This window comes from Callionymus lyra, chromosome 5 (assembly GCF_982586985.1).
Source record: "Callionymus lyra chromosome 5, fCalLyr1.hap1.1, whole genome shotgun sequence".
Taxonomy (NCBI): domain Eukaryota; kingdom Metazoa; phylum Chordata; class Actinopteri; order Syngnathiformes; family Callionymidae; genus Callionymus; species Callionymus lyra.
Window position 1 is genome coordinate 23,937,746 of NC_141822.1, and position 16,798 is coordinate 23,954,543.

The 16,798-nt window shown below is 37.3% G+C and overlaps 1 protein-coding gene across 1 annotated transcript in view; it reads right to left on the minus strand.

The window, feature by feature from the left end:
- The window catches only part of LOC148079848 (uncharacterized), a 29,960-nt gene extending 20,576 nt beyond the window's left edge, over positions 1 to 9,384 (minus strand). The window contains exons 1-10 of the mRNA XM_087791535.1: positions 9,314 to 9,384; positions 9,063 to 9,216; positions 7,012 to 7,586; positions 2,765 to 2,785; positions 2,626 to 2,688; positions 1,332 to 1,385; positions 1,218 to 1,262; positions 1,023 to 1,049; positions 870 to 914; positions 660 to 704 (exon numbers count right to left, since the gene is read on the minus strand). Of these exons, the coding sequence (XP_087647661.1) occupies positions 660 to 704; positions 870 to 914; positions 1,023 to 1,049; positions 1,218 to 1,262; positions 1,332 to 1,385; positions 2,626 to 2,688; positions 2,765 to 2,785; positions 7,012 to 7,586; positions 9,063 to 9,210 (1,023 nt within the window). The 5' untranslated portion in view covers positions 9,211 to 9,216; positions 9,314 to 9,384. The remainder of the gene's footprint in view (positions 1 to 659; positions 705 to 869; positions 915 to 1,022; positions 1,050 to 1,217; positions 1,263 to 1,331; positions 1,386 to 2,625; positions 2,689 to 2,764; positions 2,786 to 7,011; positions 7,587 to 9,062; positions 9,217 to 9,313) is intronic.
- Positions 9,385 to 16,798: the final 7,414 nt, after the last annotated feature.

Consider the following 16,798-nt stretch of genomic DNA (forward strand, 5'->3'; position numbering starts at 1 on the left):
ACAGTAAACATTTTCTTCTACAGTTTTGACCTGTCCTAGCTTTTTTTCTGTTATGCATGGTTTCATTTAAATTTTAAAACATATTACAAGTCTTCAGATAAAAGTCGGAACAGTTAATTTACATTTAATTTTTATTTTCCTGAGGTACAGCTTTGTGCCATATTAGTGCAGCATTAATCTGCAACATTTCTTATCAACTGAGACAGATAAATAAAAAAATAAAAACTTAATGACGTAATAACTATACCTCTGGGATGGTTAATAAAAAATTTAATTTAGAGTTAACGGTAACACGGGAAACACATTGCATTAATAAGAAACTAAAAAGGGCTGTCCATCAAAACTCAATAACCAATGAACAGTGACCCCTAAAGAAACAAGTAACATTTATGTTGGAAATCCTTCTTTATTTTGTGTATCTCTTTACATCTCTTTACTTTATCTCTTTTCATATACTGCACGTCTCATTGTGAGAGCTGAGGTTTACCAATAATCCATTAAAAATGTATGAAAATGTGACTCCAGTGCAAGCTTCTCTCTACGTCACATCACATAAGACTTAAGGGTTAAACTCGGCTGAACATTAGTATTCTTATGTGGTAAAATAGTGTTTTCATATTACTAATTTCATAGAATTTTCAGAGAAACGTTGAGTTCACCTGAGGCCCACGGTTTCCTCTGGGTCCAATGTCACCTTCAGGGCCCTTGAAAAACAAAGAGATGATGAACAAGTGGCTCTGAAGTGATATATTTCCCACATATTTGTACTGTCAAGTGGTTTCGAGGGTCTCTGATATTGCATGCAGATCTTCAGGTTGGAATGAATCTGACATCAGAAGGTATAATAACAATAATCAAGAACAACTTGCCTTTTCCCCTTTAACTCCAGGTGTTCCACACTCCCCCCTCTCACCCTGGGAATGAAAAAAATCAACATTTTCTAAGAATAGCAATTACATTACAAGGTACTGATAATTAGTATGTCTTGAAAATGTGTTAATTTTTTTCTTTAATTCTGTCACCCTTTCTCCTTTGTATCCTGGTTTCCCCTGTTGGGGAAAAAAAGAGAAGCTGTTTAATACAAAAGTATTGACAAACAAGTGAAGCTTAGCAACACAGGGGGCAGATCAAGACATGTCGCATCGATGAAAATGATCGCTGCTTTTTAATCTGGCTCACGGCTTTGAAACAAAAATAAATAGATTTAGTGAGCTCACCTCTGCTCCTTCTCGACCCGGAAGACCACTGAGACCACCTTCACCCTGAGGGACAAAGGCATTTTACTTAACAAATCGAACCATTGAATTTGAATTATGGATTTTGAGCAGAACCTTAAGACCCTTTTGGCCAGGATTCCCATCATCTCCAGGTCGTCCCTTCTTTCCCTGCAAAGAAGTTATTGTAAGTGGCTCTGAGGTGAAATATAATTGACTAAATAATACCATGATATTTAATTAAATACATAAATATTCATTTTTATAAAATATTGCATGTACAAAAGTGTTTTTTTTTTACTTTAATTCCATGAATTCTAGTTAATAATATACCAAACTTTATAGAATGAAAAGTAAAAGCCATGCAATTATAGTTATAAGTAAAAAATAAAACTGTATGCTTTAGATAAATAACGTTTTATTAAAAATGTATAAAAATGGAAAAATATTGAATTTCAGATGAAAATATTGGTAATTCAGGAACCCTGGATTACATAAATTCAGTAAATCAAGAGTTCAATAACAAAGATAAATATTTTTTAATCTCAAAAAGTGTTCTTACTAACAAATTATTCTACGGTAAGAAAAACATCTAATAAATATAAATGACATCTCGTGCTGTTCATAAACGACTGAACTTATCAAGGGAGACTAATTTTGAAAATTAATTTGTTCTTCTGATGCTAATAAAAGACAAATACAATTTAAATCGAAATGGAATTCATGCAGGTTTCAGTGTTTTCTAATAGATTATAGATGATTAACTGAGCTTGAACCCTTGAATCTGTGTGAAGGGTCAAAGGTCAGTGGGTTCATCATCTAATGAGTCTGGGGGGCGGGGGGGCTGGGAAGCGCATGTGTGGGTGTATCTGATGACTTGTGAAGTCTTCCACTTGCAAGCGTGCGTGTTCTTGACTGTGCATGTTCTTATCTCCCATGTGTTTGATGCTTTGTAAATTTCCCGTCGGCACGTAATTGCACTTCCCGGCACCCGCTGATGTAAAGCAGCCTTTGTTTGTAGCGTCAAGTTTAATGGGCTAATCTCTTTCTTCGCACCCCCCAAAACACGAGCGTTGTCGGCGGCCTGACCTTATCGTAAAGGGCGCGCTTACATCACGGCGCCGTGGCTGTTGGCGAGCGATTAAAGATACGAGCGTCTTATCTTTTTTGAAGTCAGAAACTCAAAACGGTGGGAAATGTATGGGCAGACGTAATTTACTCTGAGTGTCCGCGTAAATATGAGTTTAGGCCTGTTCTCAATCTGCCACGAGAGGAATGTGAAGTATCTGTGTTGATCCATCGCTGCAGGGAAACCGACTTTTTCAAAACCACACAATTCACTTAAACACCCTCCAATTACATATCCTGTGAGTTTGAGATGTACAGAAAAACAGATTTGAGTTTTACTCACGGGGGGGCCGCTCGGGCCCTTCTCGCCCTTCTCACATGCACACTTGCTCTGGGCCAGTGGACACTTCAAACACAGACAGGAAGCAGTCAGAGATGCGAGCCTCAAACATGTGCTCCATGACCACAGACTGTAGACTCACCCCTTCGTCCACCACTGCCGTCTGCGGAGAGAGAAACAAAAGAATATTATTTCCCATACGTTTGATCTGAGAACAGCTGGCATTGATACGTTCATCGAAACTTCTGACAGTCTTTTTGAAATCTTATATCAAAAGAGTCACTTAATATCAAAGACTGATTCAGATCTAAACACGATGGAAACCTTGTGTAAAGAGGATCCAACGATCTTAAAGATGACAGGGGACTTACTGTGAAGCTGCAGGTCCTTAAGCATTCATTTAATGGACATTTTTAATGGATATTTAATGTCAAATGTAGTCGTTACTTGAGCCACAGGTGGTTTGGCTCAACGATCATTCAATAATATTGTCTAGACTGTGTGATATTTGGTTGAGTTTTTGTTGTAGCAGAAATTCAACATTCCGAACAGATATTGCTCCGAAAAAATGCTTCAAAACATCTTACAATATCAGAATCATTATTGTTGTGGAAAGAAGCCAAAATCAATTCGTCAGAGAGGAAACTGAAAATACTCAACTTCAGTTTTTGAGTAAATCAACTTGAGCAAAATCCACTACCAAATAAAGAATCCAGATAAAATATATGACAAAGTTTGAAATATGTATCAATTAAATCAGACCTGGGCAAAATGCAAACTAATCATTTAGAAATATTTACGATCAAACCAATTTATTACTAGTTCGACTCGATATAACTTGGTAAAGTCCTTTTTTTTTAAATAACTTGTTTCTGCTCTTATCTTTTTTGGACTAGTCCTTTTGATGGGTTTTGAGTTTATTTGTAGTGCTTTCAAATACTACACTATTTATTTTGTGGCATAACAACACGTTGTTGCATTCGATGTATTCATTTTAAACTGTTAAGTAAATCAAATAAATAAATAAAATACAATTATATAATATAAATGAAGACTAAAGCATTTTTTTGGATTAAGCTTTTACATCATATTAAGTTATTAATCTGTCCCTTCTTTCTTTTGGCTCGACCGCCCCATCAAATCAAATAATGTGGCCCTCGAGGAAATATAAATCCTGCCCCTGAACGAAATGAACCACAGTGGCGTAACGTTGTCCACCAGGCTAAATAAAACAAGCTGCTTATGTAGGAGAAATCCCACAAAGATTTAATATCATTCATATTCATTCATCTCTGACCAAATGTATAATCGTTTCATTGTCAAAATGGTAGATGAGTTCCCTCTGGATCATAATAATAAATATAATCTTGATAGGGATTCACGCATGAGGTGGAACAAATATGTGTGTTTTTATGATGAAAATCTTTTCATAGAAAGTTTAAAAGTTATCATGTGGTGTTTGCACTCAGCTATGCATATAGGCTGTAAGAAATGTTGTGTTCAATTGATTCCCTGTTTGGGTTTGATTGACTTAATTTTTACCAGTGAAGAGTCCTGAAGTAGAACACTCAAACTATTATTTAAAGATGAAATTCACTACACGACCAGTGGGTCAGAGACAGTGTTTTAAGAAAGTACTGGGAGACAAAACGTTATTTTGTAGACTAATATATATTGAAGTTACACTGTTCTGACACTGGAGGGAGCCAGGAACAATATTCTCAATGTTACCTATTGCTACTTTATGCTAATACTAGTTGGGTTAAGGTGCATTTGTTTCACAATAATCCCAGAGTTCAGAGGCATCAGGATGAGTGATTGTGAAAGTTAAATTCAACCCAGTTAACCCTTGTGTTATCTCAGGGTCAAGGTGACGCAATGGCCCAAATACAAATGTGTTTGTTGTATCCCTTGTGTTGTCTCTGGGTCAAGGTGGATTAATTGTTAATCGGGTCACCTTGACCCTGATATAACAGGAGAGTAAATACAAAAACATAAAATACATGTTGATTTTATTAAATTAACAAGTGCAACTCTCGGATAACAAATGCTGAAAACTTGTTTAAGTAAAAGTTGAATGACATACGTGAGAATCAAACCGTGAAACATTAATCGGTGGCTACAGCAGTAACGTCCGAGCGCATGCTGCGTTACGTAAAGAACACATTTTCAAGCCTGTCAGAGGACAAAACTGATGAGAGTGCAAAATCTAAGCAGAACAACGTGGCTGCCCTTTTAAATTTAAGGAATTGATTAAGCTTCTACGCGGAGCTCAAAAACATCTGCTCTTCAAACTCCCAATTAACCCTGATCCTTGACACCGTTGAGTTGCACCGTAACACATCTGAGTAACGACACTCAGATTATCATGACGGTTCACACCTACTTCAAAGATCTTCATAGCAATTCATGTCAAATGAAACGTGGAATATATATATATACAGTATATATATATATATATATATCCTTAAATGATGTCAGACTCCACAAGGACGTACATAAAGAGCTTCAAACACAGAGCTCGGTTCGCTCTGTTCCGTCTCGTCTGGTTGCCAGCATGGAAATTCTCACCTCAATCATGAAGAATGATGAATAATTACGATAAGAAATAATTGCTAGCGAGAGACGATGAGTAGCAATGGGTGGTTGGTGAGAGATTCGGTGCAGATGGAGTGTCGGGATCTAAATTGAATGGTCTGACTGTGTAATAACTTTTTCAATCTTCTATGAGCGAGACACGACTGAACTCAGGCTCCTCTTGTTTATCATCAGACCTTGAGATTGTTTCTTTTTACCTGTAATAGAAATAAATTTAACATCCTCATCCTTTGAAATAGAACTCAATCAAGTGCGTGTTTACCTATAAAAGTGTCTGGATGTTGATCATCTGCCAAACAAATGTGAGCCTGAACCTGAGCGAGAAATGATACTGTATGTTTCTCAATGGTTGGTGGTTTCAGGTATAAGTGTTTCTTTAATGGCTAATGGAAAGCCAACACTATTTACTGTGACTGTTTTAAGCAGCTGAGAAAAAACCTAAATAGCCTTCAGTGGGGATATTATAAAGTAAGTAGTTTAGCCATAGAATAAACCCCTAAAATACTTGTATGATTTTATATATTGGAGAGCTGTGGAAAAAAAGTGAATATACAAAATAAATGCGTTATATTTTTGATATACTGTATATACTAGCTGTAAAACCTGGCATTGCCCGAGTTTACAAAAAATAAATTTGAAGAATAACCCAAAATTGTGAGCGGAGGGGAGAGATAATAGTGCATTCAGAGAAATTGTGGGTCATACAATTGCTGAAAGAAGCTGGAATTCTGGTGATCATCCTTAACCCTTGTCTTATCTCAGGGTCAAGACGGCCCAAAGCCCCAAAAATCAAACGTGTCCACCACCTCATATGTATTTCTGGAAGCCATGGAGACAACACAAGGGATACGTCTGGGTCATATTGACCCAGAAATAACACAAGGGCTATTTAATGTGTGTTAAATGTGGTCATAAAAATGTCATGTATTCAGATCTTCATCTTCTGCATGCCCTCATTACAAATAACAAAAGAAGCAGTCATTCTGGACCACACTTGCACCCATTCACACTTTGACCTATTTAAATTTGAATGGGGGTCTTCTTGAGCCCCCTTTACCCTCAAAGAAGATTAATTATATTGATTTGACCATTGAAGAAACCAGAGTATATGCTAAAGTAAGTAACATGTTATGTAGCAATGTCAACAATCATACAGAGACTTAATAACTATATAACAATAAAATTGATGTTGAAGAAAAGGAATGTGATGCCTCCAAAAATGAAACAGACTAATACTTCCTGTTACGAACAGTTCAAAAGATAATTTATACTGGTACATTAATACGTGATAATAGTCTGGCACAATTGCAATATTCCTTTAAATACAAGTGTGTCTAAACAGATTTATCTAATCAACATTTCTTAAGATTCCATGGTTATTATTACACCTTTTACCACAGACGTAAAGAACGACCACTGTTTTAACTTGTTATTACTTCAAAATTAAATTCTGATTACCTAATTTCGAAAGGAAAACAGATCTCACTCTTTTATGTTTTGATGTTTTGAATTGGATTGATCGTCATGTAAAATATACAATTCACACATGACCGCAATATTTATATATGTTGTCTTTTTTTAATGTTTATTTCATTGTGTTGCTTTAAAATTCCTTCAATGAACATATCAGCAAATCTAAATGAAGATAATGGTTCACCCAAACCTGGGTTTCATTTTAGAATTACCAATCCAAACCACTAGAGGGTGCCAGTTGTGCCACAGTTTGTAAAATACTTGACCTTTGCAACATTGGTACAAGAAGTAACAGACGTGACTTTGGATTTTACTCACAATTTCTTGAATGACTTTGTCCACAATGCCTCGGTCCTGCAGGTTGTGGAGGTAGCGGTCGGGCGGCGAGCTGGCTATCATTCTTAACTGATCCACATTAGCAACCTCTTTTGCCTCAGGTGTGATACCGATGGTAAAGAATCGAACCCCCTGGTTCTTGGCGTCGGCCACCGCTCCAAGTATATCCGGGTTCCGAGGATGTGAGATTCCGTCAAAGAGCAGAATGGCCACCTTGACGCTGCTGACGTCCGACTCCTCCAGGTAGATGCGGGTGAGGTTAGTGATGGCATAGGTGGTGTAAGTGCCGTGACCGATGTACACCATGGGGGCGATCTTGGCCTTGAAGTCCTCATAACCCCTCCATTGGTTGAAGGTTTGCTCTATAATGACGTGGCTGCTGTACTGAAGCATGGCGGAGCGCGACTTGAGGCCGCGGCCGGTCGCCAGGTGAAGACCCTGAAGGCGATTGGTTACCTCAATGGCGAAGCGTTTCTCCTGGGCATGGTTTTCTTTGGCGCTCTCGGAGCTGTCGATCAGGAAGGCTAACTCCAAACTGCAGTCCTCGGTGGTGAGAGCTAAACAGATGTGTTTCAGTGTTAATATGTAAACGGTAGTTTTCCCTTACAATTAAAGTCAACAAGAACAAACACATCTTGAACAAGTCATCACGGTTGTGTATGTTCGGATATTTTGATTTGTGTGATAAAGGTTAGGACAATAGACCCCAGCTCTAGTAGAAGAACTCACATTTCCCCGATCCTTAAAACTCTGCAACGGATCGATCAATTTTAAAATTCTTACTTTCAGAGCTATTCATGGTCAGACCCCTTTTTACGTCCGTGATCTTATCCAGCCTTACACCCCAGCTCGGGCTCTGAGGTCTGTGGATCAGTATCTACGGATGGTTCCGTGCACACGGTTCCAGACCAGAGGAGAGAAATCCTTCCAGGCTGTTGCTCCTAAACTTTAGAACGATCTCCCTCTCTCTCTGCTTTTGATGGATCTACTGACTCCTTCAAGAAACATCTTAAGAACTTTTTATTTGTGCAGGATTTTCCCTGATTTTCTGGGACTCCTGTGTTTGTCTTATGTTGTCTTGGCCTTTTAAAGTTGTTTAATTTGTAGGTACGCTCTTTACAAATAACTGTTACTTACTTACTTACTTACTTACTTACTTACTTCCAACCTTCTTACTTACCAACTTACTTACTTACTTACTTACTTACTTACTTACTAACTTACTTACTTACTTATTTACTTACTTACTTACTTACTTACTTACTTACTTACTTACTTACTTACCCCCATGAAAACTCAAATAGATCCAATTTTCAATGATTTGGTTTTCTTCCTTAGTTTATGTTAGTCATTTCTATTTGAGCATTTGCTATGTCTTTCCTTTTGTTCAGATCTTTTCTTCGTACTGGAATATTGAATACTGAATATTTAAAAGACATATCTGTGGTCCGAAGGGCTCTGAGGCAGCATCGCAAACCCCTTCTGCATTAAGATAATTGCCTGCTCTATTGTAGACTAGCAACTTCTTTAGTGTGTACACTGATTTTCTCCAACATAAAGTTGAGATAGAATCTAGTCCTGGGTGCTCCCGATGTTGTAGGTTCTGTTCAGGTGAAACCTGCTCCTTAAAAGTGATGGACAAAAGTTTTAAAAATCTAGTGGGAAAAGAGCTGAAATTGAAGGCCAGTCCTTTCAACACAACTTTTTCAATTGCAAATACCAGCTCAGTTGGGTCTCGTTTATCATGACGGCATGACGTCACGGATGAAAGTGTGCTTCGGGGGAACTGAGTTCCAAGAATAAAAAAGTTTTGAGGATGGATGGCGGTAAAACAGAGAGATATGATCATTTCATCCTCTAGCAATGTCCTCGTTGCAGTATCAGGTTCCACTTTTCCCTGGAAGTGCACTTTTTTCCTCGCAGCGATGACAGCGATGAAACATGTGCCACCTGCACAAGTCGTACACAAGAGAACAAGAGCAAACACAGAGGAGCCACTGTGGTAGAAGAGAAGGACAAAAAAAACCACTTACATTTGCTGCTCTGAGTATTGGAGTAAGGTGCGTATAGTTTACTCCTCCTTCTGTTTATCACCACATCTTTCAAGTCTTCATCGTTGTCTTGTGCCCAAAGACCCTGAAGCCCCCAAAAGAGCAGGAACCAGTGCAGTGAGGAGACCATGACCCCCTTGAGAGACAATTCTAATGTGATTAAAAGTCAACAGCAGCTGAGATATGAGCTCAAACAAACATGTGTTCAAGATAAAGACTCAATATTTACTTACAGTATTGATGGTGTTGATCAGATCAGTGCTTTAAATATCCTCTGATTAGAATTAATAAGTGCAAAAAAAAGGTCTTCAGTCCATGTCCCTATCTTTTATCTGAGACTTCTCCTCACCTGCTCCTACAGTGAGACATCTGTAGGTCAGACTCGTGCATCAGTCACTCCCTCCAGATGTTTAACTGTGCTCTGACTCTCAGGAGAGAGCCAATCTGGAGGGAAATCAAATGCTGGCTACGCCCCCAATTTTTTTTAAGGTTTGTGTGGGAGGGTTCATCGCAGGCAGCTGCTCCACAATCCTTAAGTCATGTCGGAGCAAAGAAACACTGTCCCGTTTATGAAGATCCTACATTTGCCGTTTCATCTATTTTGAGCGTGATCACAGTGAAGGGCCTCGGGGGACGTTATCAATTAGATCGTCATTTGTCAACAGTCTTGACAAGAGACGAACAACTTGCTGACACAGAGGACACGCCATTAATGCAATAAGTATCCTGATGTTTTTAGGGGGGGTTTTGAGGATAAAATGTATATTTATATGAAAATTGCGCATGTGTTCAGTTTCAATTCCATCCTGAAAGTGCCTCATTTTGCACATCGGCTTCATAGACAGGACTGTTGACAGTTGACAGATGACATTTGGCTCATTCCATCCTGGTCTCAAGACCACCTTGTCATGGTCACAGTCTCATCTTGGAGTTGACAACCTATTGCATATGAAAAAAGGTCAAGGGCCAAGGGGCCAAATCAGGCCAGCCAGGTCTTTTTATATGGTCCGAAAGAGCTTTTGAATTCTGACTTTACTCCAAACTAGAGACTTGACCTTTTTTCAGGACCTGTGATAATAATAATAATAATAATAATAATAATAATAATAATAATAATAACAATAATAATAATAATTATACATTACATCCTTTGATGCATTTTTTATCAAGAATCAATATAATATAAAAAGGTTAAAAATAATATTGGCATCTTATGAAAAGGTGTTCAGGCTTATTTCAAAACAGGTTCTGAATAGCCCTCAGCTGGATTGGGAGGCTGTTCCATAGGGGAGGTGTGGTCGAGCAGAATACCTTTCTCATATGGTGCTGAGGACTTGAAGAAGTACAGTGTTTGTGGATCTGAGGGTGCGGGTGGTTGAGAATTTTGGAGTGGATCGAGGATGAGACGAGGAGCCAGTGTAATTATTGTAGCGCCTGGATGGTTGCCTGGTATTCTGATGAAGCGCGTGTTTCAGTCGTCCAGCATTGAGGAAATGAAGGCATTGACCGGTAGTTCTGCTGCTGGGAGGGATAAAGGGGGGCGAGGTCTTGAAATATTGTGGCAGTGATACCATCCCTTACAAAGAACTGTATTGTCTTGAGTCTCTGTATTCTAAAATTTGCCATTGACAGTTCAAACGGAGACTAGCGGAGCATTTATCGGACTTGTTTTGAGTTCAAACATTTGCTCTTTTGCTTGATGGTGTTTGATGAACGTGGTATGTGGTCTTGGTCTTGTATTGGCCTGGACTACCCTCCAACTCGCTCTCTTGCCATTTCATTGTCTTGATGCATGGTTACGTTTCCATCGTTCAAAAATGATGCAAATTTTCTTCAACTCAATTGAGTTATTATGTTTGTTGTTTTTTCGTCTCAATCTTGATCTCAATTTGGAAAAGTCTTGGTCTTCGGAAAATTCAAAATTTCGGTTGATGGTGAGTAGCAGTCGACGCTGTATGTAAGAAATGAACAAAAATTAAATCATAACTCAAAGTTCAATAGATACAATTACAGTAGTAAAACTTAAGGAAACCCAGAGTCTAATATCTCTTAAAGTCCAAAAACCAAAGAATCCACCAAACTGGGAAATAAACTGGAAGTAAAAGAGAATAACAGGGAATTTAGAAGCAGAAAAGAAAGCACAGAGGTCAAAACATTTGCAAAGAAACAACAAACAAACTAAAGCACTCAGGCACAGGGGGCATATAAAAGCAAAAAAACAGTCCAACAAAAATTTCCAAGGGAGAGAACAAGTTGTTGGTTGAGGTTGGTGAGGGTCATTGATTGCGGACGATGTCCAGTCGTGTGCCATTTGTGAACTTTGGGGAAAAGGGTAAACCAGGGAACAGGAATTGAGATAACAAAAGGAAATAGAAATGTGTTTAACCAGATAGTATAAAGAACAGCATTGGCTCTTCATCTACCATACTAGTGTTTTAAAATGTTATCTATGTCTGTAGGACATTTAAATTCTGTTGACTTAAGTTGCACAAGAAGCATCATTCTTTAATCCTATCGAATGGAAAAAGTTTGCAAGGATTTATGCCTTGAGGCAACACACCTTGTGGTGCAAGAGAGTTCGCCTGTGAAAACACCCAGACATACTTTTTGGATCCTCCAAGTGTGACTCACACAATTCACTTTTTCCTCAGAAGTAGACGCTGTTGGCAGAGAAAATCGACACCAGCAATTGTAATTTAACGAACAAAGACGTTTAACAATGAAACACTTGAACAAAAGTTGAACATTTATTGTCCGCGTTTCCCAGATTTGATCATTCTTAACAGAAGTGAGAAGGCTCTGTGAAGGGTTTGGCTAAGAAGGAGCAGTAGGATATGAGTGTAGGAGAATATTAATCAACCCAAAAACTTTAAATGGGTTCTTAGAGGTAGAATCTGAGATCTGAGTTCATTTATGTTAGAAAGTCTGTACGTTTAATATGTTTGACTTGGTTTATTGGAGTGGAAACTGTTAAGTTATTAAGTAATTTCTCTTTTTTTAAATAAAATGACTGAGCCCTTGAATGCATCAAATGTTGAGGTACGTTTCCTTTAGTCTCATATGCATTCTTTTAGTACGTAAATGCAAGGGTGAGTGAAACGTTGTTTTTTTTGTCTTAATTCAACTCAAAAATATAATTTGATGATTGACAGTTTAGTCATAGAAGTACTATAAACTTATATAAGCAGATGTGTGTGGAAAACTTTGGAAAAAAAATGCTTTTCTTTATTTGTTGAGCATTGTTTCATTTTTTTGTGGGGTATATACATTTTTATGACGTTGATCCCTCAGCAACTGGTCTCTAAGAAGGTTATTAAGAGTGGATCAGGTCCATCTTACACTTCAACTGAGTGAAAGGGAAACATCCTTGTTTCACAGAATTCTTAAGAATGATCCAAAGAAGAGAGTTCAATTGTGATTTTCTAAATTTCTGGCTTCTTAGCTCAACAGAATTATTAGTCATATTACGAGCATAAACAGTACAAACAGTCTAAACTGCAGGAGAGCCTTGCATTCTACAATAATACATTTTAATTCATACTTTTGTTTAACACATTTGAGGCCTCTCACTTTTCTTGGTTACCTTATCATTTGATAAATGGAGAGAGAGAAAGACAGTATTCTGCAGCCGTTTTTTACAAACCGTGACAAGCGAGCTGAGTGATGTTTTGTTTTTATTGCCAACATTCATACAGCAGACAGGAAAAGCTGTGCTGTCACTCAAGAATGCTCCTTAAAATTCTGAATAAGTTCCTGCACTTGGATTGTAAGTCTTATTAAAAGAAACCAGGCATTATTTGTGACCTTTAATCCAGATTAGTTTTACATCTCTTGACAAATAGTCTTTATTTTTCTTGGTTTCATTTATTTAAACAGCATTCAGGGATAAAACAGCGGCAACATTAGAAAAATATTTATATCACTGGCTCGATACTAAACACCCACACACGTTTAAAAGAACTTCTCTCTTAGATCGTCTATGAGGAAAAAACAGGGTGATTGTATTTATGATGGGAAAGTCACGTCTGAATTTTTAATGAGCAGATTGTTTCTTATTAGCGGGCGTCTGAGGAAGTAGAAGAAGAACCAACAAAAGACTTTTATGATGCTGCGGAAGAAAGTGTTTAACTCTTTAATTTAGCTAAGCCCCTCGGGGTGTCTCCTCTGTAACATCTGACTGTAGTTGCTTTTATACAAGTCCTTGTTTGTTCGTGGTGGTATATTTACAGTACACACTCGTCAAGAGTGAAATGCCCTGCATACAGTAAGGTCCCGTCAAAGAGGTTCAGAGAAGACAATTGCATTATACGATACAAACCAAACAAAGTGAACTTATGTTAAGGTTCTTTTGGCAACTGAAACATTGCAAATGAATCTAATTCATCATGTGGTATTTTTTTGAGGACCGTTTTCTAGTCACTTTCGGATGATGCTTTTAATCCGAGAGTTCTTTTTACATTTGCATTCTCGAGTCTGTTCCGTGTTATATTTGTCATCTCCTTATGTAGCAGATATTTGTTGCCGTCGTCAAAGTTCCTATATAGAATGTTAAACAACTATCAACAATCTGATTCTGTGATAAGATAAAATAAAACAAGAGAAACCTCCACCTCATGCTATGAAAAAAACATTATATTTAAGGCCACTGTAGAGATTATACCGACACATTCTTCAGTTTCAACTTTATTTAATTCTAAGTGTCAGATAACAGGATTATCTCAAGACAATAAACCCCTCAAGTAACACTATGTGAGAACAAAACAGGTCCTAGCTGAAGTGACGGAAAAAAAAAAGTTTAACCGGCAGAAGCCTCGAGTAGAACCAGACTCGGCTGCTTCTGTCTCAAGCCGGAAGATAGAGGAGAGACATGGGGATGAAGTGAGGGGGAGATGGGGGATCCAGCAGTGGAGATACTGTATATAGATTTGGAACACTGGGGCTCCTCGGGAGAGGAAAGGGCAAGTTAGAAATTCACAGGTGATGAGATAAGATGCAGGTAATAGAAGGTCAGGGAGAGAGCTTCTCATTTCACAGATTTCATTGTCTCTGTTGAAACATGTCTATTCATGTATCATCAGGCATCTCATCGTCGACTTGAACTCATTCACTCTGATATGTATGCTGTTCCACTCGCTCATCAGCACAAGAAAATAACATGTTCAATATTTTTTATTTTCTTTCTTAACTTAAGGCTGCGTACAACAACGAAGAATGAAATAAAACAATTTTAGATTTGTGTTTTGACAGAATGAATGAATGGACTTTCAGTGACAGATAAATCCAAATAATTCACATTAATAAACATATATAAGTCTAACTCTTTTTTTAAATAGAATTGATTAAAGTTAAATTAGACTTTAAACATCCTACACTTTACATCTTATATCTTCTTGATTCTCTCTGGTCTTAGCAACAGTTAATAGTTGATAAGGAACGTTGAAATTAGGTGACATACATCGTTTTCTGTCAGAACACCAACAGGAAGTGTATTGATCTTGTGTCACTAGATTTGACCTTTGCAAACTCTAATCGCGTCACTCAAGATGCAAGAGCGCCTCCTGGTGTTCATTAGTGGGGCCTACACTGTAATGACGTCACACAAATACAACGTGTTCTTTAAATATTATGAATACATCCAAAATGTTTCCACCGCCCGGACAAGAAAATACATTTATTACAAATGATGAAAGCCTTTGTAAAACGTATGAACTAGAAAGGAGGTTAATTTCTATCTTCTGACTCACTATGATCCTTTAAAAACACACTTTTATAGACTGGCTTTTACTGTATGTGTTTAGTTTTTTGTTTCTTTTATTATTTTACTTTGTTTCACCATCATGTTTTATTGTGTTCTGTTTCAATGTACTGAGCCATTGTAAAATAAAAATAAAATGACTGATATTGTGTTCTCTTTCAACTAAGCTAGTGACACGATAATATTCTAGAGTCAGGAAGGTTGCAGATCCATCATCAGAGTCTTTGACGGACATTTCTCAGTGGATGTCTAAATTCCCTCTGTTTTAACCAGGATTGATTATCCTGATCAACCTTGGTTTCACCCGCAACAGATTTGTGGTCATCTTTCCTGCGACTTCATCTGAAAAACAGTTCTCCAACTAGAATATAAATCACAGAACTGTATGTCACATATGTACTCGTTGGGAGCAAGACTTCTTCAATTCCCTCCTGACTGATTTGCTCGACTACTCATCCATCTGCCGAGCCATTCTTAAATAAGTTCAAGTTCAAACATCTCTTGGGGATCGTTTTGAACTCACCTATGGCAATAGAATGTTATCTCCTTTTTCAGTCTTTCACGACAGACTTATCTCAGGGTCAAGGTGAACCAGAGGTCCGAAAACATATGTGTTTGTGGTATCCCTTGTGTTGTATCTGGATCAAGGTGAATGACCTCCCTGGCTTCCAAAAATACACATGCAAAACTATAATGAAATAAAACAAGCAAATAAGAAAAAGTTAAAATATTAGTGCTAAATGGAAAGAAATCAGACAACAATTTGAGGGATGTCCACAATTTCTTCTTGTTATTTTTGTAAATATGATAGTGTATATATAATATAGGGCAGATTTTTATTCTATACTATTTAGATCTTTCTTTTCATTTTATTATTCTATTTCTGGGTGTTTTTTATTTGAGGTATTGCGCTTGCTGTTGTTTAAACTGAATTTCCCCTCGCGGGACAAATAAAGGATTTCTGATTCTGATTCTGATTCTGAAAGGAAATCATGAATAAAAGTCACAATTAATCTTGTACAAAAATAAAAACCAAGTTTACCATGTTCGCCTGTTGACCAAAAGTTCTCATTATATTCCTGCTCCTGCTGTCAACAAAACTTCCATCCACCTTCCATCCACCATATTTATATCAAACCTAACGGCAGAATATCAAGCCAAAAAAACATTTCTTAGGTATGGTTTTCTCACTTACTTTTACAATCTCTCTCTAATAGTATTTTGTAAAAATCTGAGAAACAGCATCAAATAAAGTTACACTTTTTAAGTGTTGTCATGGTAACTAAAACACTCAGGCAGTGGCAGCTGTAGTGGACTCAGTTGTAACAGTGATTGATGATATATAGAGCGATGTATTTTTCTCTGAAAAGCTATATTCTAGTTTGTATGAATGAAATATGATAATTTATTTTTGAATCAAGATCTCTTTGCTTTGGTAGTACTAACTTACCTTAATGGGGTTCTTTTTTTAAGTTTATAAATCATTTTTTGTCAAACATTAAAAAAATAATAATAATATTTGGTTGTGCATCAGCAGGGGTTCAATCAATTTGAAATTTGCAAAAGTTTAAAATCAGGTATATCTTGAAGTAAAAAAAACAACTATGTGCTTCTACCAGAGCAAGTTATCCAGGAAATAAAAAAAATCTTCATACAACACACACATACAGAATTGTCTTCATCCTGTGAAGGTGAGCTACAAGTGATGGTAAAAGTGATCATAGTTTGGTTAAACAAATGTAAAATTAAGTATTGTCTTAGCCTTTATTATATATAAAAAAAAAGTCATTGTTTGAATTAAATACATTTGATTTTCATTCTTTGCTTCTTGCTCTCGGGCGGTTAGCCCACTTTTGACATCTTTACTATACAAATATCATCATTTAACCCTGTCCTTTTTCCAACAACAACTTTTTGTCTTCTAACATTCCCCTTCTGTCATTCGGACATTGGTGGAGGGCAG